We start from the raw sequence: 23,137 nt of genomic DNA, 5'->3' as shown, positions 1-23,137 counted from the left end.
CCTTTAGCCTGCAGTGGGCAGATGGTCTTTACGGCCAGCAGTAGCTGCTGTTAGGTTGCCTTCTCAGGGGACACCGACTAGGTGGGAAGCAAGAAATTGACGGGAGCTCAGGGACGAGGGGATGCCCACCTTCAGGGCAGACTGAGCAGATGCATTCCAGAGGAATTTCCATGCCTCCCCCTTGCACGCTCGCTCGCAGCATCAACTTGCTCAGGAGGCAGCTTCCCCCATTCCCCAATCCTCCTGCTGCCCCTGAGGGGGAAGGATGTGATCCCCCCTGGGAGCTGAGAAAGATCCTCAAACCTGTCTTATGCACACTGTTCTCACAGCTGGATGCGTCACGGGCCCAGCCCAGTTGTCACCTCTCACCAGCATCCCCGCTAGTAAGCAAGAGCCCCTTCCTGTGCCCACCACCACCCTTCCTGTCTTCCACAGCCACATCCAAACCATTTTCTGCCTTGGCATGGATTCAGCTTTATTGCATGTTCTGTGAAATCACAGCCAGATCCACAACCAGGTGGTCTGGCAGCAGGAAAACAAGAGGGCTCTCCTGCCCGCTCCTTGCACCCGAGACACTCCAGTGCAGGCAGGACAGGCTGCACAGGAAGGGCAGTGTCCTGGGCCGGGGTCACCCTGTGTCCCTGGGAGAGATGGAGGTGCCTCTCCACCCCATCTCCAAGTGACCCGGGGTAGGAGAAGGCCCTGCAAGCAGGATCAGGCTGCAATGTGGGCAGCCGGTCCAGGCTGGGCCCCTCCTTACAGAGCCCAGCGCCCTGCGTCACTGCCCAAGAGCTCCTCAGGTCCCACGTGGTGCTTGCAGAAACCCTGGTCCCCAGCGCTACGGTGGTGGCAGGAAATTGAGGACAGCAGTGATGAATTCTTCAAATTTATCCTGATGGACTATGTGGCCTGCACCTTCGATGTACTGGACATGCGCCTTGGGGAAAAGGCGCTGGATCTCCGGGAAGTGTTTGGAGCTGCAGGACAAGAGAATACACCATGGGAAGCATGGTCAGAGATCCATCCAGGTGCCTTCCCTCACCCTACCCAGGTAAAGGGGGATGCCAGGTCTGACCACGTCCCCTTCCCTGCTGGGAATGCCCAGGGCTGCCCCCAGGTTCCCCCTCGCTCTCTAGTGCATGGGTGTCACTGGCTGCTGGAGGCTCAGAGCTCGCTCCAGGACATTCCCCATCTTGGGGTCTTCCTCCCACCCTGGACAGCCACAGGAGAGCACAAGGGGTCAAACCACAGACTTCGAACCGCTTCTCTCCAGTCCCACCTGATATAAGGCGAGTTGGATCCTCCCAAGAAGAGTGCAGGGCCAGGAAATGGCTTGTGGAAAACTGGGAAGTTCATGATATCTGCCAAGTGCTGGGAAATAGCCTCCAGGTTCACCCGCCAGATGTAGCGGCCCTCCACCTCCACCAGGTTGGTAAGGAGGAACTGTCTCAGCTGCGGGAGCTGCAACAAAAGGGGATCGTACACTCTTCAGTAAGAGTGACAAGCCCTCAAGATGTCCTGGCACCCTCCATCCTCTCCTCCACCTTCTGCCCGTCTCCCGTGCCGTCACACTCCCCACTGCCCCTGCAGCCCTGCTGAGATGTCCTCCAGCTGCCCTGGTGAGTGAGCAGGGGTGGAAAGAGTCCCGCTGGGACCGTGGCCCTAAAGGCCTGTGCTCCTGTCCCAGGGACAGGGTGGGAGCAGAAACCCCACGCAAGCAGTGGCATTTCCTACCTGGACCACAGGACACAGCTGATCGTCAGCCAGCTGGCGAGCTGCAGAGCGGGACAGACCATCCGGGATCTTCACCGACTTCATGGCAGAGATGTAGGCAGAGAATTCAGAGACAGGTGCGGTTGAGACGGGACTAATGTCTACGGAGATGAGGCGCTCCACCAGGTCTGGCTGGGGACACAAGCAGGGCAGATGGATGCCAGCCAAGATCTCCCCAGCGAGATCAGGCACGGGGCTCTACTCCCGCTCAGACCCCCTGGAGGCTTTTAGCTCCCTCCTGCCTCAGCAGAGAGCTCCTGAGTCCCTGCGTCTTGGCACAGGAGCTCTCCAAGCTCCCCTGCAATCGTGCTGGAGGGACAGGGCAGAGCATGGCCTGGCGGACAAGAGACTTGCTCCTGCTCCCGCAGCCTGGCTCACAGCTCCGAGTGGGACAGCACCCCCAACCGCGAGGGAGAAAAGCCACCTCGCGTGGGGCTGCGGCCAAGGGCGGTGCCTGTGAACAGCCCCCACAGGTGCCACCCCCCCTTCCTGCAGCCTCCCGCTGCAGGAGCCCCCGGAGCCCGCCTCCCCCGGAGCCCCGCGCCTGCCGACCCGCTGCAAGGCCAGCGTCATGGCCGTCTTGCCCCCCATGCTGTGTCCCAGGAGGATGCATTTGGTGATGCCCAGGTGGGTCAGGAGGTGCTGCACGTCCAGGCTCATCGCTTCATAGGTCATCAGCGGGCTGTGGGGGCTGCCGCCGTGGTTCCGGGCGTCCAGCATCAGCACCTGCCTGGGCCGGGGCACCGCGTCACCCCGCGCCCGGGCCCCGCTCCCCGGGGCGCTGCGGCCGCCCCCCGCCCCGGGCCTCACCTTGCCGCTCCCGTGGCGCACCAGCGCCTTGGCCACCGTCTGGAAGTTGCCGCGGCTGCCGAAGAGCCCGTGGAGCAGCACCAGGGGCAGCCGGTCCCCGCGGGACCCCAGCTCCGCGTGGGCCAGCGGCACGGCGCTGCGGGGAGAGGGGCGTGGGGGCGTGTCCGGGCACGTGGCCATGGACGCTGGGGGCGCGGTGAGGGACAGCGGGGGCGTGGCCGGGGCGGGGGGGGGCGTGACCAGGGCTGCCCTGCTGGCAAGGAGGGTGGGGTGCCGGGGGGCGGGGCCACGGCCTCTCGGCCCCCCGCGAGCCCGGCCCCTCCTGTGGCGGGGGGGGGGGGGAAATTACCGACGGGGGCGGGGCCCGACCCCGCTAGCGGCCCCGCCCCTCCTCTCGGGACCCCCTCCCCCCCCACCGCCCCCGCCCCGCGCGCGGCCGAACCCTTACGTCACCACGGAGCGGGAAGCGGCGGGCGGCGGGGGGGGCCGCGGCCGCCCTGGCAGGGCGGGGGCGCGAGGCAGCCGGCGGAGCATGATGGCGGCGGCGGCGGCGCGTGTGGGCGTGACGCAGTGCGGGCGGGCTGCCCCGCCCCGCTACCGGCGGCGGGCGCCCCCTGGCGGCGGGCGGAGGGGCCTCCTCCCGCAGGGCGTCGGGCTGTGCCCGCTCCTCGGCCGCAAGGTGACCGGCGGCCTGCGGCCCTGCCGGCCCCGCCTCGGTCCGGCCGGGGCCCCGGGGCGGGCGGCGCCGACCCGCCCGCGCGCTGCCGGTCCCGATCGCGGGCAGCGGGCGGGGTGGGGCCGGGGAAACCCGAGTCGGACCGATCTCGTGCCCGCGGGCAGGGACGGAGCGCGGGGGGCCGGTGGGCTTCAGCTGCCTGCTCCTGCCTGCAGGTGCATCCAGGGCCGAGGGCATCAGCACCTCCCGCTCCTGCCGGCCCCTGGGCAGCGTTTTACCGAGAGCGGGGCGGGCGGCGGGCAGCTGGGGAGCCTGCTCGGCCCCGCTACCTGCTCGCCAGCTCGGCCCCGGCCGGCGCTGGGTCTGGCCGTGCACCTGCAGCAGCGCCTTCCCCTTTTGTCCTTGCCCGCTGGAGCGTGGCGGGGAGGGCGGGGGCCGGGCCGGGCCGGCGGGCCCCGCCGAGGCGGGGGGGGGGGGGCGGTTGTGCAAGGCGGCCTCGCCCCAGCCCCCGCTCTGGGGCGGGGGGGCAGCGCCCCGTGTCCCCCCCCCGCGGAGCCAGACTTTGAACCGTGCGGGCAGGGAGTGCCGCTGCAGGATTTCGGCGGCTGCTCCGCTGCCCCCCGCCCCGCCGGCGGCCGGAAAGCTGCCCCCGAACGGGGAGGGGGCGAGGGGCCCTGTCCGAGCAGAGACCCCCGGGCTCAGGGGGGGAGAGGGGCTGCGCGTGAGACCCCCGCCCCCAAATCCAGTGCCGCCGGGGTGCTGCCATCACGCAGAGAGTGGGGTGGCTCCCTGGGGGGGGGCTGTAGCCCCGGCCCCCCTCCCAGTACCGGGTGGGATCCTGCCCCCCGCTCCCCCCTCCCCGCTCCAAGGATACTCAGGCTACCAAAACAGGACACGTTTATTGACAAATGTAACCGGTACAGACCACGCGTAACAGGGACAGACGGTGTCCGGCCGGCAGCGATGGGGGGGGCACCGGAGGAGGGGGGCACCGTCCCCATCCCCGTCCCCATCCTGTCCCGTCGGCCCGGGCAGGGGCACGCCGGCCGCCGCTTCTCCCGCCGACCCGAAACCGCCTCTTGTTTAACCGAAACTGTCTCTATTTACACAGCCCGGCCCTGACCCCGCGGCCGTCCCGTCCCCTCCTTCGCGCCCCCCCCCCGCCCCGGTGCCTCCGTCCCCGGTCCCCGTGGAGGGTGATGAGGGTCCTGGGGTGGGGGGGTGGGGAGGTGGGATGTCGGGGGGTGCAGGGGTGTCCCGGGGGGCTCAGACATAGTTCCTCTTGTCGTAGCTGGTGACGGCGGAGCGCGGGGCGGAGTAGGCCACCTTGCCGGTGGGATACCTGTCGTCTTTGGGGGGGCAGGAGCAGCAGAGCAGGGCCCCCCCCAGCAGCAGGAGTGCAGAGGCCGCCCAGCCCACGTAGAGTGAGGTGCCCAGCTCCCGCTTCTGCGCGTCGAGCACCAGTGGGTTGTAGAAATCCCGGATGATGGTGTTGGCCGACCAGGAGACGGGGATGAGATTCATGATGCCGGAGAGGATGAAGACAACGCCGGAGACGATGGTGATCTTGGCTTTGGTGCCCTCATCCTCCACGCAGCGGGTACACTGGGCGCCCACGATGGCCACCAGTAAACCCAGGATGGCCAAGACGATGGCCACCACCAGGAGAGCACGGGCTGCTTGAAGGTCCTGCGGTAGGGCCAGCATGGAGTCGTAGACCTTGCACTGCATCTGCCCCGTGCTCTGCACCACGCAGTTCATCCACAGCCCTTCCCAGATGATCTGGGCTGTCACGATGTTGTTGCCGATGAAGGCCGTCACCCTCCACATGGGCAACGCGCAACAGATGATGCTGCACAACCAACCCAGCACCGACAAGGCCACCCCACCGATCTCCAGCCCCATCGACATGGTGGCCGGTTTGCTGCCGTGCTTCAGACGATGGCGGAGAAGAACTTACGGACCGAAACCGTTGCCGTCACCCGTCACCGCTCGCAGCCCTTGGGGGATCAGCTTACACCTGGGTGCACCTGTGCTTATAAGGGCTGGCGGGGCCAGCTCAAGCGCCCGCCCGGGGTGGGGTTTCGCTACTGGACGCTCCTCTCCGCTCCTCCGTCACCATCACCCGCGTCCCACACCCTCCCCTTTGTTTGCAGAGATGGCGCCGGGTTACCGGAGAAGGGCGGGAGGGGGAGAGGCACCACCTGCTACGCCATCCTCTCGGTTTCAGGGTGATGGACACCAGGAAGTATGGCCACCATGCTCGTTTGGACCCACTGAACCCCCTTGACTTTACCGTTCCCCCCCCAGAGGTGCCGGCGGGTCCAGTTTGGTTTATTTCTGGAACATATTATCAGTGCTCACGTTTAACCTGGGTTTGGCAAGCACCGGGCACCTTTGCATCGCCGTGCAAAGTGCAACCCCTTCACCATGCCTTGATGTTTGTTGCTCTGACACCACTGTCTCAGGGGACTCATGGGTCGTCCCTGCCCAGCAAGGTGGGTGCAGGATGGGGCCGGGGGAAGCGTTCCCCCCTGCCCCTGGCCCCCTCCTGCTCCCCTCGTGCTCCCACCCTGCCGGGCAGGGAGTGCCGGCGGGGATCCCCTGGCTGGATGATAAATATCTTTATTCATCCTGCTCAAATATTTTGGCCTTGAAGGAAGCAGATAACGCACGTAAACGCCCCGGCAGCGTCACTCGGTCAACCTGAGCAGGCAGCCAGCAAAGGGAAAAAAATAAACCAAGGCAGGTGCAGGCAGGCTGCCGGCAGTCACCCTCAGACCTGGCAGCAGAAGCTCCATGGCTGTGGGGTGCATGTGTGTCCCCCATCAGCCATCCCCCAACCTTGCAAGCCAATGGCTATGCTGGCGTTTCCAGCCCCCGCCTCGTCCCCCAGGAATGTGGTCGCCAGCCCCCGCTGGACACGGGCTTGCTGCTGCCTGTTCCCTGCCGGCGCCGAAATCTCCCCTACAACTTATTAACTACTCAAGAGCACGGCGGGATGCTGGCAGCCGGCGCCGCAGAGGGAGCCCTCCCTGCTCAGGCACCCAAGGTCTGCGATGGGGGGAGCCCTGCATCCACCTGGCTGTGCCCTGTAGCACCCTGAAAGCCCATAGCCGGGGGGATCAGCTTCAGATGCCCCACAGCACCCCGAAAACCCTATATCTGGCTGGGTCAGCTTCTGCTGTCCTGCAGCACCCTGAACCGTAATAGCCAGTGGGGTCAGCCCCTGGCACCCCACAGCACCCCAATACCCCATATCAGGCTGAGTCAGCTGTTGTTACCCCATGTCACCCCAGCACCCCATATCCATCCAGGTTGGCCTCTGGCCCCTTGCAGCACCCTGATTCTCACCTCCACCACCCTGTCACACCCCAATACCCTGTATCAGCCAGGTTAGCCTCTGCCCGTCCATGGCATCCCAAAAGTACCCTGTATCTGGCCAGGTGGGCTTCTGCCACCCCATTGTACCCTGATCACCCTGCCAAAGGCACCCCAAGCCCCCCACAGTCAGCCAGGGTTGGTGGCTGCGGGGGTACCCAGGGGTGACCCCATATATGCTGCTGATATATGCCCATGCAATCAGCACTCCAGCGCCTTGTTCCCTTGTTGCTGGGTTGTCCTGGCCCTCGGGGGCACCTTGGGGTGCCTGTGATGCCAGTGCTGCCGGCAGGTGATGGTGGGTACAGGGCCAGTCCTGCCAGGGTGCCGCCGGCACTGCCGCCCCCAAGCAGAGCGGGGTCTGGGCTGGCTGAGGGCCCCCCAGGTCTGCAGGCAGGGGTGCCAGCAGCGCACAGCTCAGGCAGGGCCGTGCCGGCGCCCTTGGGTGCAGGTGCGCACAGGCGCACAGATACACACACACGCAAACTCACACCCCCTCTGCTGGCAGGGACACCCGGACACGCAGCTGCTCACACAGTCAGAGAGACACACGCAGACAAGAGGCGAACAGGCACACGACAGCGGTATGGGTGCACACGCACGCACCCCACAGTGCATACATGGCTGCAGGGGCTGTGGGGTGGGGGGTACCCCAGGTAGAGGTGTGGGGCAAGGGGGATATCCCATACAGGGGTTTGGGGCAGGGGGGACATGCCAGGTAGGACTTTGGGGCAGGGGGGTACCCCATGCAGGTGTGTGGGTCAATGGGGATACCCCAGGAAGGGGTGTAGGGTGGTGGGGGTAGCCCTGGGTAGGGATGTGGGGCAGGGGGGATAACTCATACAGGGGTATAGGGCAGGGGGACACCCCAGGTAAGGCTGCGGGGCAATGGGGATACCCCAGGTAGGGGTGTGGGGCAGGGGAAGAGGGGGATCCACCAGGCAGGTGGATGGGGCAGTGGGGATACCCTTGGGGTAGGGGCTACTGGGGCAGGGGTGGGGTGAGATGGGGCAGGAGAAGCACCAGAGCCCCCGACCCTGCAATCAGAGCCCCACACGCCGCGTCCCCACTTCGTCATCCCAAATTGCCCAAAGTACAGGCTACTTGCGGTGCCGCGCTGCTGCCGCCTGACTCACGGCAGAGGAAGGGGCAAATCACCAGGGTTTCGGTGTGCCGGCCACTGCCACACGCTTCAGGATGCATTCTTGTGGTAAGCAAACTGGCTTGCTGGTGTTTACCGAAAACAGCTGAGTGGGGCCAGCATCCCTGCGGATCATGCCCTGGGAGCATCCCCATCCCTACCGCTGCTGTGTCCCCTTCTGCCCTCCCCCCACAGCTGGGAAGGGATAGGGAGCATCACCCGCAGCAGGTCCCCCGGGATGGGGACACGACAGGGTGACCACACGGAGCCACTGGTGACATGGGGACAGGTTTTCCTCCCTGTGATATGGTGACCCCGGACAAAGGTCAGACCCGAAGGTCATGGGAGCATTGCTAATTTGGTGGCCTGCGCTGCAGGAAGGACACCTGTACTGGTGGGGGGGGGACACCCACCACCGGCATCCCCCTGTGTCCCCTGCACCCAGCACCCCGGTGGTGAGCAGGAGGTGACAGCAGAAACTGCCCCAGGTGCCGTGGGGCCACGTCCCGCTCACGTGCGCCCGGCAGCTGGTGCAGAGTTTGGGGTGTTCCCCCTCCCCTGCGGTTTTGGGAGTGACGGCGTGTTTCCCCCCCCCGGGGGAGCTGGGCCGGGGCGGTAAATGCTGCCTCGGCTGCTTATATTTCAGGCGCGGGGCTGCTGGCTCTGCCCCGGCCAGGGCACACAGGCAGCCCATTGTTGAAGCCCCTTCGGCGGCGGCGGTGAGCAGGTAAGGTGGCTCTGAGCATCAATGGTAGCTCTGTCTGCTGGTGGGGTGGGGATGGAGCTGCCGGCAGTGACGGCGCCTGGTCGGCCTGCGGGGCGCTGGGGGGGCGGCGGGGGACACAGTCTGATCATACCTGGCAGGGGGCTGGCAGCTCACCCCGGGGATGGTGGGTCACCCAAAATCTCAGCATGCCTGGGGCGTCCCCACCCTGATGCCTTCAGAACGTCTCCCTGGGTCTTTGCCGCAGCATCCCGCTTCCTCTGAGCGTCGCCCGTGGGGGGATCCCCCCCATTGTACCGCTCACATCCCCCTTCCTGTGCCGTGGCCATCATCTCCCCTGTCCCTGTGACAACCACCTCGGCAGCACTTGGGCATATTTTCCCCATTCAGAGCCGCTTGTTGCTCAGCAAATTGGGCAGGGCTTTTATTTTTGGAGCGACTTCAGGCCAAAGGTCCCGTTTCTCGCAGCAGCTCTTGCTGCACGGCAGCTGCATCCCCCTGGGGATGCTGCAGCTCCCGTCACACGGCTCCTCTCCCGCCGAGCCGATAGGACTTTGCTTTCCCGTTGCAGGAAACAACCTGACTCTGCATATTTGAGCCGGTCGGGGGGGTTTTATGTTGGGCAAGGACTTTTTTTGGGAACATTCTGTCTCTGGCCTGCCAGTAACTAATCCCTGGCCACCAGCAGGGAGAGGCTGCCCAGCTCTGTGCTGGCTGAGCAGGAGGGCTGGTGGCTGTGCCTTGCTCGGTGGATGTGAAGTTGGAGATCCTGGGGGATCACCGCTTGCCGGCAAGTCTCACCCGCCTTTTTGGGACCTGGAGGTAGCTGGGTTGGGAAGTTCATGTGTGGGTGCTGGGGGATGAGGGGCTCTCGGCTCAGCGGCGCAGGGCTGAGCTGGTGCTGGGTGTGTCTGTGAGGTGGGAATGTCACCTGTGTCCCGGGTGGGGATGTCCCCAAGCCCTTTGGCAGAGGGTTTGTGCTGTGAGCCCTCTCCCTGCAGGGTGTCCTCTGCCCTGTGCAAGGTCAGGGTGGCGCAGCCTCCTCCGTGTACCCGGCAGTGACCGGCATCGTGGTGACACTGGGTTTAATGCTGCCTCCCTGCCTGGGAACGGCCTCGCTGCCCAGCTGTGGGGCTGCAGCACATCCTCATCCCAGTGAAGTAGGGGTGATTGGGGATGGGTCCCCCCGTCCTGCAAATCCCACTGGATTTGGTGCAGGGCTCCCACACCTGTCTGGGTGCTGGGGCAGGTGCCAGGTGGTGACAGCTTGGGATGGGATGAGCACTCCGTTCTGGGGTGGGGGAGCCCCCTGCTGAGTGGGTGGGCTGTGGTCCCATCATGACATGTTCCTGTGCCGTGCCCCCTTGCAGGTGGCACTGGGATGAAGCCAGGGCTGAGGTCCTGCGGGATGCATCTGGGCGTGGATAGGGCTGTGAGGTTGGTGTCCCTGTGGGGATGGCCCCGAATGGCATGTGCTGAGGCGCTCGGCAGTGCCGCGATCCCACCTGTGCTGCACCAGCATTCTCTGGCTCGGTGCGTGTTGGTGACAAGGTGCTGCCTCGAGAGTCAGTGGTTGCTCCTCCGCTCCCTACCGAGCCCATGTCCGTCTGTCCCGCTGGCTGGCAGTGCTGGGGACGCAGGGCTGGTTGTTCTGGTTGGCAGTGCTGGGGGATGTGGGAGAGGGCACGGGGGCTGGGTGGCAGCCACCAGTTTGAATATATGTCACGTTCCGACTTTAATTACAGTAATCGGCTGTCAGAGGGCCGTGCTGGCGCCTGCTCTAGCTCCAAGGGGGAGTGTGAGAAGCTCGGGCGTTTGATGCTCCACGCGTGGGAGAGTCCCTGTCCCCACCTTGCCATTTGTCCCCACCTTGCCATTTGTCCCTAGCCCAGAGGCATGCCTTAAGTAGGGCACAACCCCTGCGGGGACACGGCACATACAAGGTACACACATGTGGGTACATGCCTGTCTCCAACCCCAAATAACTTGGTGGTTACAGCGGCTGGCTGGGAGGTGAAAGCCATGCTCAGCCTCAGGCAGAGTCTGGCCCCGGCGGCAATGATCTGGAGCCCTGCAGATTAAAGGGAGCCCTTGACCACAAGGCTCCAGCCCTGGGCTGGGCATGCTGGTATGTGAGCAATGTGGGCACTCCAGCAGGACAGATGGACGGGTGGGGGACTGGGAGGCTCTCTAGCACAGGTTGGGCAGGAAGGACCCTGGCTTGTCCCCATGGGTCAGGGTCTGCAGTGAGACCCGAGTCCCCGAGTGCCTGGATCTGCCCTGCCCACTCCTGCCACGCCAGGCATCAGCACCCTCAGGCACCCAGGCCCCACCGGCATCCTCACAGCACCATGGTGCATGGACCACCCAGCTCATCCCACCGCATTCGGGCGCGATGCCCGGGGACGTCCTGGTGTGGGCAGTGACAGCTCTAGAGCCTGTCGCACCAAACAGTTAGGACAAGAGATTGGATCGTAACAGTAACCCCAGTGTTTGGAAAAACTGAGATTACCTCAGGCCCTGTTATCTTTTCCAGAAGCCTGAGATTAAGCTGAGGTGGGGGAATGGTACAATGACCACGTGTCCATCCTTGCAGTGTGTGTGACGTCCTGCTGTGCCTGTGCGGATGCTGGAGGGACTTTGGAGGGAGCAGAGAGGGGATATGTGTGTGTGGGTGCTCATGGATTAAAGAAGGTGACGTCAGGCAGCACCCAAAGGATTGGCATCAGTATTGGTGTCGGCATTATCTTTGGTATCGGCACACATGGCCAGTGGGTATGGGTGTTTGTGACAAAATGCTGCCAGCACCACGTGGCCCTGCTGGCCCCGCTGCCCTGCCTGCGCCTGGCACCCCGGTCCCCACTGGGTCACCTCAAGGCCACCTCGGCCCCTTACAGCCCTGTCCCACGGAGCCTGGCCAGCAGTGCCGGCAGCACAGGCAGTGGGAGGCCAGCAGAGCTGAGACCAAGGGCTGCCATATGAATGCCGGCTTGGCGGTGGAGCAGAGGGTGGGGTGGGTTTTGGGGTCTGCCCCTGCTTGCCCCGGGCAGCGCCATCTCTCCTCCATGGGGAACCAGCAGCTGCCCCAACCGGTTTGTGGGTCTGGGCGGTGACACCTCCTGCCCGAGGCCTGATGGAGGGCTGGGAAGAGCTGGTACGGACGCCAAGGAACAAACAAGAGCCACTTGTGTCCTGCCGGGCATGGAGCCCAGCAGCGGGGCAGGGACAATGTGCTGCTCCCCTGGCATGGGGCTGGACCAGAACAGCTGCCCCACGAGCTGGGGGAAAACTCAGGTTTGAAAACATGGAGGGACCCCATTCAGGTGATGAAGCAGGAGGCGCTGGCAGTGATGGCAGAGATATCACAACGCCCGGACACCAGCTCTTTCCCTTCAGCATCTGAGGCTGAGCCCCAGTGGCTGCTCTTGGCATCTCCTGCCTGCCCACGGGAAGCGGAGGGACACATTCCGCTCCTGGGTGGCCTGATTCTGGTCCCCTGCATCCTCCTCCGTGGGAGCAGCTGGGATATTAAGTGTCATCGCTGCAGGGAGAAATGCAAGTGGAGGAATCCTGGGAAACTGGTTTTACCCCTCTGTCCGGTGCTGGCGGCAGGCTGGAGGCAGCAACCGGTGCTCCTCCCTCGGCAAAGGCATATAACGCCTGCCATGGTCCCGGCAGCCAGCACTGTGCTGCAGTAGGCAGGCAGGGCTGCAGGTGGTGAGCGATGGCCTCCATGGGGCTGCAGGTGTTGGGCATTGCCCTCTCTGTCATCGGCTGGTTGGCCTCCATCCTCTGCTGCGCGCTGCCCATGTGGAGGGAGACGGCCTTCGTCGGCAACAACATCGTGGTGGCCCAGATCATCTGGGAAGGGCTGTGGATGAACTGCGTGGTGCAGAGCACGGGGCAGATGCAGTGCAAGGTCTACGACTCCCTGCTGGCCCTGCCGCAGGACCTTCAAGCCGCCCGCGCCTTGGTGGTGGTGGCCATCGTCTTGGCCATCCTGGGTACCCTGCTTGCTGTCACAGGTGGCAAGTGCACCAACTGCGTGGAGGACGACACTGCAAAAGCCAAGGTCATGATCCTCTCTGGTGTCATCTTCATACTCTCCGGCATCCTCACCCTCATCCCCGTCTCTTGGTCAGCCAACACCATCATCCGGGACTTCTACAACCCACTGGTCACTGACTCCCAGAAGCGGGACCTGGGATCGTCTCTCTACGTGGGCTGGGCGGCCTCCACGCTCCTGCTGCTGGGGGGGGGGATCCTCTGCTGCACCTGCCCCCCCCGGGGCGAGAAGCCCTACTCTGCCAAGTTCACAGCTGCTCGCTCGCTGCCAGCCAGCAACTACGTCTAGGAACTGCTGCACCCACCTGCAACCCCCAGCCTCACCGGGGAGCCAGGACCTCCTGGGGGACCCCTGGCCTGCAGACCCCCTGGCCGGGCTGGGTGCTGGCCAGGCACCGGGGTGGGGAGGGCCAGGTGCTGGGGCGGTGCGAGGGAGGGCAGACAGAGCTGCCTTTGTTTGCCTGGGAATTGAAGCTGGTTCTTTAATCTCAGTTGAGACATGGAACAGGGAGATCCTGTCCTAGCTGCCCCCCTGGCGGGGGTCCTGCTCGCCCCAGAGCACCCAGCCGTGGCAAATTCTCTGGGACACCTGTTCCCCTCCTGGGAGCATCTCCTGGCTCCCGGTATTGGGGTGTGCCATGCGGTGACACAGCTCCCTGCACTCCTGGGGGCCCATCCTGCAGGTGGCACAGGGCTCTCGCCTGGTAAAACCCCCCTGGACGTGCCCTTCGGGGTGGGCAGCAGTGCTGGTGGGGACAGCAAACCTGTCCCACAGGGTCATGGGGTTGCGGTGGCTCTGCAAACCCCAGCAGGGTCTCGGGGGGCAGCGGGGGCTCTCTCCTGCCCCTACCCTGAATTTGACTTTGACCTAGTTTTGGAGCTCAGACTGGCTGTACAGACGCATGATTTCTCGCAGCAGCTCCCCAGGGCGGGGGCATCATTATCCTGGGAGTGGGGAGACAGCGGCTGGGCTGGGAGAACCGGTCGGGGAAGCGGGCGCGGAATGGGGCTGTGCATCTGCACGGAGCGGGGTGACTCCTGGACCCGATCCCATCCCGTGGGGTGCACCCAGCTCCACGGCCCCTCTTGGCATCCCCTGAGTGGGGTGCCTGGGCCAGGGGCAGGAGGGGATGGCTTGCAGTGCCTCCCCCAGCTGTGCTGCTGTCCATTCCCATGTCACAGCCTTCCCACATTAAATAGCAGCTGCTCAGACCCCGCTGTGCTTTGTTTTCTTTACCCTCTCCAACACCCACCTCAGTGGCGGGACAGCCCGGTGCTCCTGTGCTGTGGTCCCCTGTCCCCCTGAGATCCCCCACATCTGCTCTCCAGAGCCTTCTGTGATCCCAGGCACCCCCTGACCCCTGCTGCAGCCCTGGCATCACCCACTGGTCCCCTCCCCGGGCCACCCCGGGGTCCTACTCCCTGGAGTGGGTGGCAATGGGTGGCCTCCATGGCACGATGCCTTGGTGGTGCTGGACAAGGTGTCGTGCCTGTCCCACTCCTCTCTCGGCACGATCTTCCCACTGGAGCAGGGAGAAGGTGACGGGCACTGGCAAGGGCGTGTCGGGGCGTGCTGGCCCTGGGGTCACCCGACAGCCCCGGCTGGGAGCACCCTGGGGCTGGTGTGGGAAATGCGGGTGTTTTGCCTATCTTGCTTCCAGCATGGCAAGCTGTGCCGGGGCACAGTCAGCGCTACACCAGCTTGGGAACACCCTTCCCTTGCGCCTCAGGGTGTGCAGGGCTTCCAGCTCCCCCATCCCTTCACTGGGAGTGGGAATGTTGGAAAATGCTCCCACAGCCCCATAATGCCCATGGCTGGGTGGAAATGTGAGCACAGTGCTCCGGTGAGCACCCTTGCCGGGATCAGCGGGGCCATCACTTGACCCGCTGCAGGTGGTCTTGCAACCCAATTTGGGTATCTCCTGTACTCCAGGTCCCACTGGCTGGGGAAGGGTGCCCGCGATGGCTTCCCATCGTCCTGTCCCCCTGATCTCCCAGGAGGCTGGTCTGCCTCTCTTTGGGAGAGAAGGACTTTATTTTTGGCCCAAAGGGGTTTTCATGGACTGGGGAAGGCAAAGTCTCAGCACCAGCTTTCTGTCGGGATGCCAAGGGATGAAACGTGCTGGGGAAGGCGTGGAGATGCAATGGGGAAAGAGAGGCCAGAGAAATCGAAACCAGGACCAGAGAAACCACAATGAAACCTCCTGTACAGCCAATACCCTGCTGCTGCTTGGGTCTCATAAAAACTCAGCTGGTCCCAGCTGCCAAGCGTGGCTGCAAGCAGCCATGGGTGCACTCTGCCCTGTGGTGATACCGGGGCTGTGCTCTGCCTGGGGCTGAGCAGCGATTCAGGCTGAGGCCACGGCAGCCGTGTATGACCACGGCGGAGCCGTCGGCGTGTCGAGCATGGCCCCCCTGTACTGGCCACCCTTCTTTACAGGGGTGATGTCTGCAGTGACCCTGGGCTCCGTAGCCCCTTGCCGGAGGTTTGCCCTCTCGGTGCTGCTCCCGGTGTGAAGGAAAAGCGGGTATCACAGAAAGTGCTGAGCACCACAGCCAGGTTGGGAGGCAGACCTGAGCTCTGACCCATTTCCAGCGTCTCAGAGAGGAAATCTCGGGTCCAAAGGGCATTGCAGAATGGCTGCCAAGGACAAAGAAAACCTGCCCTTGACTGGGGAGCAGCCAGTAGTGTGGTGAGGGCAGGGGACTGCCTTGCCTGCCCATGCCCTGCGGCGTGATGCTTGTGGCTGGGGAGGGCAGGGAGGCTGAGGCACCAGCAATGGAGCGGGGCATGGGGTGGGCGCTGTGGGGTGGCTGCCATGGCAGGATGTGGGATGAGTGTGGGGTGGAGGGGGTCTGCAGTTTGGCGTGTGCCAGGATGGGCACAACAAGCCCCTTCTCCTGCTCCCCAAAAGCCATTCCCTCCCTAACACTTGCCATGGGCATGGCCCCGCTGGCATGGGGCAGTGGCAGAGGACTGCCCTGTGCTGTGGGGACATTGTAGGGGCTAACATGACACACAGGGGCTTCTGCACGTCGGCCTCCTCAGGACCTGGGTGCTCTGTGCCACACGTGTCCCCTTATCGACTGGTAGCAACACCCCATGTCACACATCCCCATGCTGCCCTGCATCAGTGTTCCGTGCCACAGGTGTCCCCATGTTGACCTGCAGCAATGCCCCATGCCACACGCGTTCCTGTGCTGGTCTGCAGCCTTTCCCACCCAGATGGGGAACAGGACAAACCCAGCATGAAGTCCCTGCTCTTCAGAAAGCCCCCTGGCTCGTGGCCATGTACGTGATGGCTGTGCTGTGTCCCTGCAGGTGCTGTCGATGGCAACGATGACGATGCAGCTGGGTGGACTGATGCTGGCTGTGCTGGGCTGGCTGGGCTCCATTCTCACCTGCGCGCTGCCCATGTGGAAGGTGACAGCCTTCATTGGCTCCAACATCGTGGTGGCCCAGGTCTTCTGGGAAGGGCTGTGGATGAACTGCGTGTATGAAAGCACAGGGCAGATGCAGTGCAAGGTCTACGACTCCCTGCTGGAGCTCACCTCCGACCTGCAAGCGGCTCGCGCCTTGGTGGTCACCTCCATCTTCGTGGCCTTCTTTGCCTTCCTCACTGCTATCTCGGGTGCGGATTGTACCCGCTGCGTGGATGACAAGAGCACCAAGACCAGGATCTCCATCGTGGCAGGTGTCATCTTCATCCTGGCCAGCATCATGCTGCTTGTCCCTGTCTCCTGGTCTGCTAACAGCATCGTCAGCAACTTCTACAACCCCATGGTGCCTGAGGCCCTCAAGAGAGAGCTGGGGGCTGCCCTCTACATCGGCTGGGCCTCCAGTGCCCTCCAGCTTTTTGGTGGGGGCATCCTGTGCTGCTCGGGACCCCCATCCCAGCAGGATCCCTATGTCAAGAATTACAAAGCGGTGAAAACCTGCAGCCCGATGAGCTACCCCATGAAAGACTATGTGTGAGCCACCACACCCAGGTGCCAGCCCAAGGGAGAGCATCACCATCCCCATCCTGCCTCCACGTGCCACCCCCCTGCCCTCACCCTGCCTCCTCCTGCCTCTCCTCACACTGGCTGCACCCCCAGCACAGTCCTCCCACATGTGCCCTTCCCCGGCATGCTGGGGCTGCGCTCGCGATGGACTATAAACATCTTGGTGCCACCAAAGCTGCCTGGGCTCGTTGCAAAGCGGCAGTTTGGGGAGGATGGTGACGTGTCTCACGGGTGTCGTGCCCTGCCAGGCTGCTGCCAGCTCTGGGGCTGCTGCCCCAGCACCTGGCACGCCCCCGTGAGGATGCAGCAGTAGCCAGCCAGGATGCTCCCTGCGCATCCCTCAGCAGAGAGAGGGTGCTGAGAGCCAGGAGGAGCACAGGGGGACACCAGGCTCCCAGAGCTCGGTCCTTTGAGAGCCCAGGGACTGGGAGGTGACCCCAGCAAAAGGCCAAATCACCCCTCCCCGGTTCCTGACCACCCTCCTTTGCCCACCCCAGAGGGTCTGCAGCCCCGCTGCTCTGGGAACACCACACGGCAGGCAGGCAGTGGAAGCAGGTGGTTTATTCAGCAGCCAAGTGCAGGGATGGAGACAGCCATGACCCCCAACTGCTCAGGGGACAGTGCTGGGGACAAACAGCAGGAGGGGAGCGGGGCAGCTACTCATGATCGGGGCAGAGACCCCAAGACCTGAGAGGGCAACGTGGAGGAGTTACAAGAATCACAGGGAGGGTCAATGTGGGAGATGTGGGATGTCCTGAGTGGGGGATGGGGACAGACACAGCCACCACCTCCTGCTGGGGAAGAGCTCCCAAGGAGAGGGAAGTAACCTGTTCCCCAGGGTCATGGGAATGGGACAAGCAGGAACAGGTCTGGGGAAAGAGAAAAGGAAAAAAGGAAATATCCCAGCAAGAGATTTGGGTAAAAAAAGCTTCCCAAGGGAGCAGTGGAGGAGGAGGGGTGGAGGCAGCATGGCAAGGGGCTTGGGGAACTGGCTGGGCAGGCAATGCCAGGCAGCTCCTGGGTGAGGAGAAGCCACTGGCTCCCAAAGTCCCTTCCAGCCTCATTTCCCACCCAGACCATTAACTACAAAGCTGTAGGAAAATGAGACTTAAGCAGGTGTTGCGGGATGAAAGACTGAGGTGGTGCTTGGAAAGCTTCTCTGGCTGGGTGTCCTGTTGGCACAGCTGCTCCGGGTTTGGATACGGAGGTTTCCTGCACCTCAGGGTGTACTGGGTTAACTCCCGGTAAGAACAAGGTTGGGGGGCCACAGGACGTGGCAATGGGGACCCACCTCCAACAGTCCCCAGGTAAAGACCATGGAGGTCTGAGGTGGGGAAGATGAAGAAGGATCCAGATTTTGACCATGAGGGCTGAGAGGTGGGCACGGTGGGGAGAAGACATCCCGGACAGGAGGTGGCTCTGAACAGCCAGGTGGGTCTGTGAGAAGTCACGGTGAGGGCCTTGTCGGGGACAGCACCTGAATGTCAGAGCTAACAGTGCTGCCCAGGAGACCCTGGTGAAACTGGGAGACCCTCCCCATGCTGAGGAGCAGGGAAGGTCCGTAGGGCCGAGACCTTAGGGGGAAGGAGCTGGGGAAGGGAATGGGGATGCTCCCCAAAGACGTCATCACCCCCCAGCAGCCGCCCTGCTCTGGGAGGGGGTCACTGGGCTGGGTTTTACAAGGGGCCAAGTGCTCACTGCCCGCCTCCCCAGAGCTGCGTCGGCTCTCAGCCCTCCTTGAGGGGGGGCACAGGGCATTTCTGGTAGATGTAGACCACCCCGGAGATGTAGTCGGTGCCCTGGGGGCTCTCCTCCTCGGAGGTGGCCCTCTCCCAGCGCTCCACCTCCTGGGCCAGCACCTTCTGCCAGGCTCCCTGCCTCTCCAGCCTCTCCAGCGCTGCCTCGAGCTCCGCCTTGTACCGCAGGTTCGAGGGGTTGCTCCTCGTCGTCAGGCAGAGGAAGCCTCCTGCTGGGAGAGGGGACGGGTGACTTTGACGCCAGATCAATGACGCTGGGGGTGGCAGCCCCTCAGAAAGGCTGGGGGGGGGGGCAAGGGGAGGCAGCGGGACCCTGCTGGGTGTCGTCCAGCAGGCTGGCGGGCAGAGGACGGGCAGAGGTCGAGCAGGGGCGGGCAGGCCAGCGAGCGGGCAGGGCGGGCAGGGCGTCACACCTGAGCGGATGCTGTCACACATCAGGAGTGCCGCCACCTCCTGCCGCGTCCCCCTGCCTGAGCCCTGCCGGTGCGCAGGGCCAGGGACCGGGGTGTCCCTGCCCGTCCCCGCTGGCAGCGGGGCCAAGGCCAAGTCCCGCTGTGTCACAGGGCCAGCGCCCCGCCGGGGCCCGGTGTCCCCGTCCTGCCACCCCGGGGGTCGCGGTGGGGAGGGGACGGCGGGGACGCCCCTCACCCGGCCTGGTGACGCGGAGCAGCTCCGGCAGGGCCGCGCTCGGCACCTGCCCCTCGCCCAGGGCCCCCACCAGCGTCACGGCGTCGTAGTGCTCTGCGGGGACACGCGTGGCACCACCGGGGGTCTCTGCGGGACAGCGCCCGCTCCCCGCTGCCGCCCGTTACCTGCGGGCGAGGGCAGGGGCTCCCGGCCCAGGACGCACCGCCGCAGCTGCCGGTAGAGGCCGGTGCTCCGCGCCTGCTCCAGCATCCCGTCGCTGCCGTCCACGCCGTGCAGGCAGCGGAAGCCGCGGCGGTGGAGCTGCGGAGACAGACGGACCGACGGACACACGGCACCGTTAGCTCCCCCGTCCCGCCGACCCCCGCCCAGCCCCGCTCGGTACCTCCCGCGCTACGAGCCCGGTGCCGCAGGCCACGTCAAGCAGCCGCGCCCCGGCGGGCGGCGCGGGGAAGGCGAAGGCGAGCGAAGCGGCGGCCAGGTGCGGTGCCCGGTACTCCAGCGCCGCCACATCCTGCGGGGACACAGCGCTCAGCGGCGCCGGCGAGCGGAGCGGAGCGGAGCTGCCCCGCTCCTCCCGCCTCTCCCGGCCCCGGCACCTGTTCGTAGCGAGCGGCCCAGCCATCGTACAGCCGCAAGCGCTCGGGCAGCGCCGCGGCGCCGTGCACCGACGCCACGCGCTCCCGCACCCCCGCCGGCACCCGCATCCCCCGCCGCGCCGCGCCGGCCACGGCCCCCGCGTCCCATTGGCTCCGCGCACCCTCCCCCGACACGGCCCCCCACATCCCATTGGCTCCGCGCACCCTCTCCGGTACGCCCCCCCGCGTTCCATTGGATCAGTGCACCCTCCCCGGTACGCCCCCCCGCGTTCCATTGGATCCGTGCACCCTCCCTGGCTACGCCCCCCGCGCGCCATTGGATCCGTGCACCCTCCCTGGCTACGCCCCCCGCGCACCATTGGCCGCCGGACCTGCGCCGCCACCGCCTCCGTCCCGCTCCGTCAGTGGGAACGGCCAGCCGGGCGCCACCAGGTGCGCCGCGGGACGGGGGGGAAGGACCAAGTACCCCGGGGGGGTGACCGAGCGCCCCAAGGGGCCACAACGTGTGTCGAGGGGGTGGCACCAAGTGCCCCGGGGGGGTGACCAAGCGTCCGGGGATGGTGACCTCAGGTGCCCCGCGGGGGGGTGACACCAGGTGCCTGGGGAGAGCTGGCACCAAGAACCGCAGGGCCACCGCTGCCTCCCTGCGGTGTCCCCGGGCCCTGTCCCACTCCGCGCCGCTGCCGCCCCGGCCCTCGCAGGGGTCCCTGATGTCCCAGGCACGGTGGCTCTGGACGGTCACCTCCCGGCCAGCCCCTTCTCCCTGACGCTGCGTTGTCACCTCCACAGCTGCACCTGCATCTTATTGCAGCGCTCGGGCCCACCGCCTGTGGGAGCGGGTGGGGACCGCGCTCCTCCGCCGCCTCCTGAACCCGCCCTGTCCCACCACCCGTACGGGTGACACCCGGCCCCGGCCGACGTGGCACCCACCGCCAGGGCAGGGCCTTCACGCATCCCCAGCAGCGCGGGCAGCAGGGCGAGGGCGGGGGTCCTGCCCCTCTGCCCCGCTCTGGTGAGACCCCACCCCCAGCGCCGCGTCCTGCTCCGGAGCCCCCAACACAGGAGGGACATGGAGCTGCTGGAGCGGGGCCAGAGGGGGCACAGAAATGCTCCGAGGGCTGGAGCCCCTCTGCTGCGAGGCCGGGCTGGGAGAGCTGGGGTTGTTCAGCTGGGGAAGGGGAGGCTGCGGGGAGACCTTATTGTGGCCTTTCAGTACTTAAAGGGGGGCTGTAGGAAGGGTGGGGGCGACCTCTTTAGCAAGGCCTGTTGTGACAGGACAGGGTGGTGGTTTTAAACTTTAGTTTAGTTTAGGAGGGGAGCTTTAGATCAGATATAAGGAAGAAATTTTTTACAGTGAGGGTGGTGAAATGCTGGCCCAGGTTGCCCAGAGAGGCTGTGGAGGCCCCGTCCCTAGAGACACCCAAGGCCAGGCTGGACGGGGCTCTGAGCAGCCTGGTCTAGTTGCAGATGTCCCTGCTCACTGCAGGGGGGTTGGATGGATGACTTTGGTCCCTTCCAACCCAAAGCATTCTGTGATTCTATGTCCTGACCCTCTTCAGCTGCCCAGCTACCCTCACGGGGTGGCCATGCTGCACTGCCCCTGCCCCTGGATGAGCTGTGCGTGGCAGCGCTTGGGGACAGGGGACAGGGGCGTGGCTGAGAAGGAGGCAGAACATCTTGGCTATATCAAGTTTGGGTTTTGCTCATGGAAAGCTGGACAAGCAGCATCACTGAGTGCCAACAGGATACACAGGGAGGTGTTAAGATGCCTTCTCCCTTGATCCAGGTGCCCAGGATTTGTAATGTACCATATCCAGTAGATTAACTAGTGATTTTCATTAGCGCTTGGGTAAAAAGCACCTCAACTGGAGATGCTTTCCATGGGATGTCACATGCTCCTTGCTCAGTTAGTCTGCACTGCTTTGGGAGTGTCTTTTGTCTTCCTATAGATCAAACTTTGATGTTCGTAGTGGAGGAGGCCGGACAAGCTCTGGCTTGTGGGACCACCCTCAAGTGTTGTGACCCATCACAGAATGGCAGGGGTTGGAAGGGACCTCTGGAGATCATCTCATCAACCCCCCCCTGCTTGAGCAGGCACACCCAGAGCAGGGGGCTCAGGACGGTGTCCAGGTAGGTTTTGAATATTTCCAGAGAAGCAGACTCGACAGCCTCTCTGGGCAGCCTGTGCCACTGCTCTGGCACCCTCACAGTAAAGAAGTTTTTTCTCATGTTTACGTGGAACTTCCCGTGTTCCAACTTGTGCCCGGTGCCCCTTGGCCTGTCGTTGGGCACTTCTGAAAAGAGTCCGGCCCCATCCTCCTGACACCCGCCCTTTAGATATTTATAGGTATTGACAAGATCGCTTGGCTTCTGGCTTCCTCCAGGAGTGAAGTGCTCAAATGCCATTAATTAATTAATGATGGAAAGAAAATGAGGGTGCTGTGAAGGAGCCAGTGGCTGCCCCGAGGCCGCACTGGTGGCTCTCGTCACCTCCTGCTCGGCAGCTTGGGCAGCGTGGGCAGCTTGCTGATGCTTCCCCGCTGTTCCCGCGTCCTCCTGCAGCCGCTCCGGGCCGGGAGCCCCGTGGGGACCTGCCCACGGTGCCGGGCCGCGCTCTGCCCCGCGGCCGGGCAGTGCTGGCCGGGGGCCTCGAGAGGGAGCCCTCCGCCCGCGCTCGGCCCCGCCGGCCGGGCACTGCCCCGGGACCCCCGGCACCCCGCGGGGCCGGCCCCGCCGCCGCGCCGGCTCCCGGCGAGCAGCAGCCCGCTGGCACCACCGGTGACAACCTCGGAGCGTCCCTCGGGGCGGGAGCGTGGGGTGGCAGAGGGGACGTCTCGGGCTGGGTGTCAGACCCACGAGAGCGGGGATCGTCCCCACCCGCGGCAGGGACACATGGACGGCTCCTGGACGGGGTCCGCGGGGGCTGCAGCCCGGCGACAGCTCCTGCCACCGCGCACCGGCGCTTCGTCCCCTCTGCAGCTGCCGGCACGGGTCCAGTCCTGCCCCCGAGCTCTGCACCTCCTTCCCTGGCACTGCTGTGACCACCGTTCAGCTTTGCGGCCTGGCCTCTAATAATGGCTGTTATACTCCCAACATGGTTTCCACCACTAATTAGAGCCTGACCTTCATTTACAAGGTAAACCAGGGGCAGGGTACTCTGCCAGCATCCCTCTCCAGCTCCGCTGCCCTCGCTGAGCCCCTCTGGGCTGCAGCTGGGTCGCACCTTCCCTGAGCCTTGGCTCACATGGATCCAGTCCCATATTAGCCGTGCTTTTCCAAGCATCATCCTCCTGGGGTTGGCTCACTCCGCTGTGCCGCACACAGCTGTGCAAACAGCTTTGCTCTGCGCCCCGCGTCACGGCGGCTTTGGGCTGGCTTGGACCCAGCGCCAGCCAGCCGGCGTTTGGACCGGACCCAGTGCCAATGTCAGGAGGACCCAGGCTGTCCCCCAGGGAGGCACAGCAGGAGGGTGGGGACCCCCGCAAGGGGTGGCAGCAGGTTGGAGCTTCCTTGTGTCTGGTGCCAGTGCTGAGGCTGGACTTTGTCCCTGCATGTGGCCTG

General features: G+C 64.7%; 5 protein-coding genes across 10 annotated transcripts; 2 read left to right on the top strand and 3 right to left on the bottom strand.

Annotated features, from left to right (window-relative positions):
* Positions 1–449: 449 nt before the first annotated feature.
* ABHD11 (abhydrolase domain containing 11) lies at positions 450–3,163 on the bottom strand. 2 transcript variants are annotated; one of them, XM_064467731.1, is made up of 6 exons: positions 3,032–3,163; positions 2,584–2,719; positions 2,326–2,499; positions 1,735–1,905; positions 1,280–1,461; positions 450–977 (listed from the first exon to the last, which is right to left on the bottom strand). In XM_064467731.1, exons 1-6 carry the CDS (start codon positions 3,115–3,117, stop codon positions 839–841), a joined length of 888 nt encoding a protein of 295 aa, XP_064323801.1. In that variant the 5' UTR covers positions 3,118–3,163; the 3' UTR covers positions 450–838. The 2 variants fall into 2 exon arrangements, with proteins under 2 accessions (XP_064323801.1, XP_064323802.1); XM_064467732.1 differs by lacking the exon at positions 2,326–2,499.
* Positions 3,164–4,139: 976 nt separating this feature from the next.
* On the bottom strand, positions 4,140–5,381 carry LOC135316061 (claudin-3-like). Its single transcript, XM_064467733.1, has one exon. The coding sequence runs from the start codon at positions 5,168–5,170 to the stop codon at positions 4,526–4,528; it is 645 nt and encodes a 214-aa protein (XP_064323803.1). The 5' UTR covers positions 5,171–5,381; the 3' UTR covers positions 4,140–4,525.
* A 3,674-nt stretch (positions 5,382–9,055) lies between these two features.
* On the top strand, positions 9,056–16,739 carry LOC104052732 (claudin-4-like). The gene is made up of 2 exons (XM_064467638.1): positions 9,056–9,327; positions 15,893–16,739. The coding sequence occupies exons 1-2, from the start codon at positions 9,121–9,123 to the stop codon at positions 16,544–16,546; spliced, it is 861 nt and encodes a 286-aa protein (XP_064323708.1). The 5' UTR covers positions 9,056–9,120; the 3' UTR covers positions 16,547–16,739.
* On the top strand, positions 11,970–12,957 carry LOC104041306 (claudin-4-like). Its single transcript, XM_009500552.2, has one exon. The coding sequence runs from the start codon at positions 12,230–12,232 to the stop codon at positions 12,857–12,859; it is 630 nt and encodes a 209-aa protein (XP_009498847.2). The 5' UTR covers positions 11,970–12,229; the 3' UTR covers positions 12,860–12,957.
* Positions 16,740–17,120: 381 nt separating the features above from the next.
* Positions 17,121–19,720, bottom strand: METTL27 (methyltransferase like 27). 5 transcript variants are annotated; one of them, XM_064467812.1, is made up of 6 exons: positions 19,577–19,718; positions 19,363–19,491; positions 19,145–19,280; positions 18,981–19,073; positions 18,281–18,544; positions 17,121–18,012 (listed from the first exon to the last, which is right to left on the bottom strand). In XM_064467812.1, exons 1-5 carry the CDS (start codon positions 19,682–19,684, stop codon positions 18,303–18,305), a joined length of 708 nt encoding a protein of 235 aa, XP_064323882.1. In that variant the 5' UTR covers positions 19,685–19,718; the 3' UTR covers positions 17,121–18,012; positions 18,281–18,302. The 5 variants fall into 5 exon arrangements, with proteins under 5 accessions (XP_064323882.1, XP_064323880.1, XP_064323883.1 ...); XM_064467810.1 differs by having other exon boundaries at positions 17,121–18,544; positions 19,577–19,717; XM_064467813.1 differs by having other exon boundaries at positions 17,121–18,541; positions 19,577–19,715.
* Positions 19,721–23,137: the final 3,417 nt, after the last annotated feature.

The sequence above is a fragment of the Phalacrocorax carbo genome, chromosome 17, assembly GCF_963921805.1.
Source record: "Phalacrocorax carbo chromosome 17, bPhaCar2.1, whole genome shotgun sequence".
In the NCBI taxonomy this organism is placed as follows: domain Eukaryota; kingdom Metazoa; phylum Chordata; class Aves; order Suliformes; family Phalacrocoracidae; genus Phalacrocorax; species Phalacrocorax carbo.
This window is presented reverse-complemented; position numbering and strand designations above follow the sequence as displayed.

Excerpts from the sequence above, each read along its gene's own strand:
- METTL27 (XM_064467812.1), bottom strand. The coding sequence starts at position 19,684 with ATGCGGGTGCCGGCGGGGGTGCGGGAGCGCGTGGCGTCGGTGCACGGC. Across the intron at positions 19,281-19,362 it reads CCGGGCTCGTAGCGCGGGAG|CTCCACCGCCGCGGCTTCCG; the intron begins GTACCGAGCGGG and ends CTGTCTCCGCAG. Across the intron at positions 19,074-19,144 it reads GCCCCTGCCCTCGCCCGCAG|AGCACTACGACGCCGTGACG; the intron begins GTAACGGGCGGC and ends GTGTCCCCGCAG.
- ABHD11 (XM_064467731.1), bottom strand. The coding sequence starts at position 3,117 with ATGCTCCGCCGGCTGCCTCGCGCCCCCGCCCTGCCAGGGCGGCCGCGG. Across the intron at positions 2,720-3,031 it reads GCTTCCCGCTCCGTGGTGAC|CGCCGTGCCGCTGGCCCACG; the intron begins GTAAGGGTTCGG and ends CTCTCCCCGCAG. Across the intron at positions 1,462-1,734 it reads AGCTGTGTCCTGTGGTCCAG|CTCCCGCAGCTGAGACAGTT; the intron begins GTAGGAAATGCC and ends CTTTTGTTGCAG.
- LOC104052732 (XM_064467638.1), top strand. The coding sequence starts at position 9,121 with ATGTTGGGCAAGGACTTTTTTTGGGAACATTCTGTCTCTGGCCTGCCA. Across the intron at positions 9,328-15,892 it reads CGCCTTTTTGGGACCTGGAG|GTGCTGTCGATGGCAACGAT; the intron begins GTAGCTGGGTTG and ends GTGTCCCTGCAG.
- LOC135316061 (XM_064467733.1), bottom strand. The coding sequence starts at position 5,170 with ATGTCGATGGGGCTGGAGATCGGTGGGGTGGCCTTGTCGGTGCTGGGT.
- LOC104041306 (XM_009500552.2), top strand. The coding sequence starts at position 12,230 with ATGGCCTCCATGGGGCTGCAGGTGTTGGGCATTGCCCTCTCTGTCATC.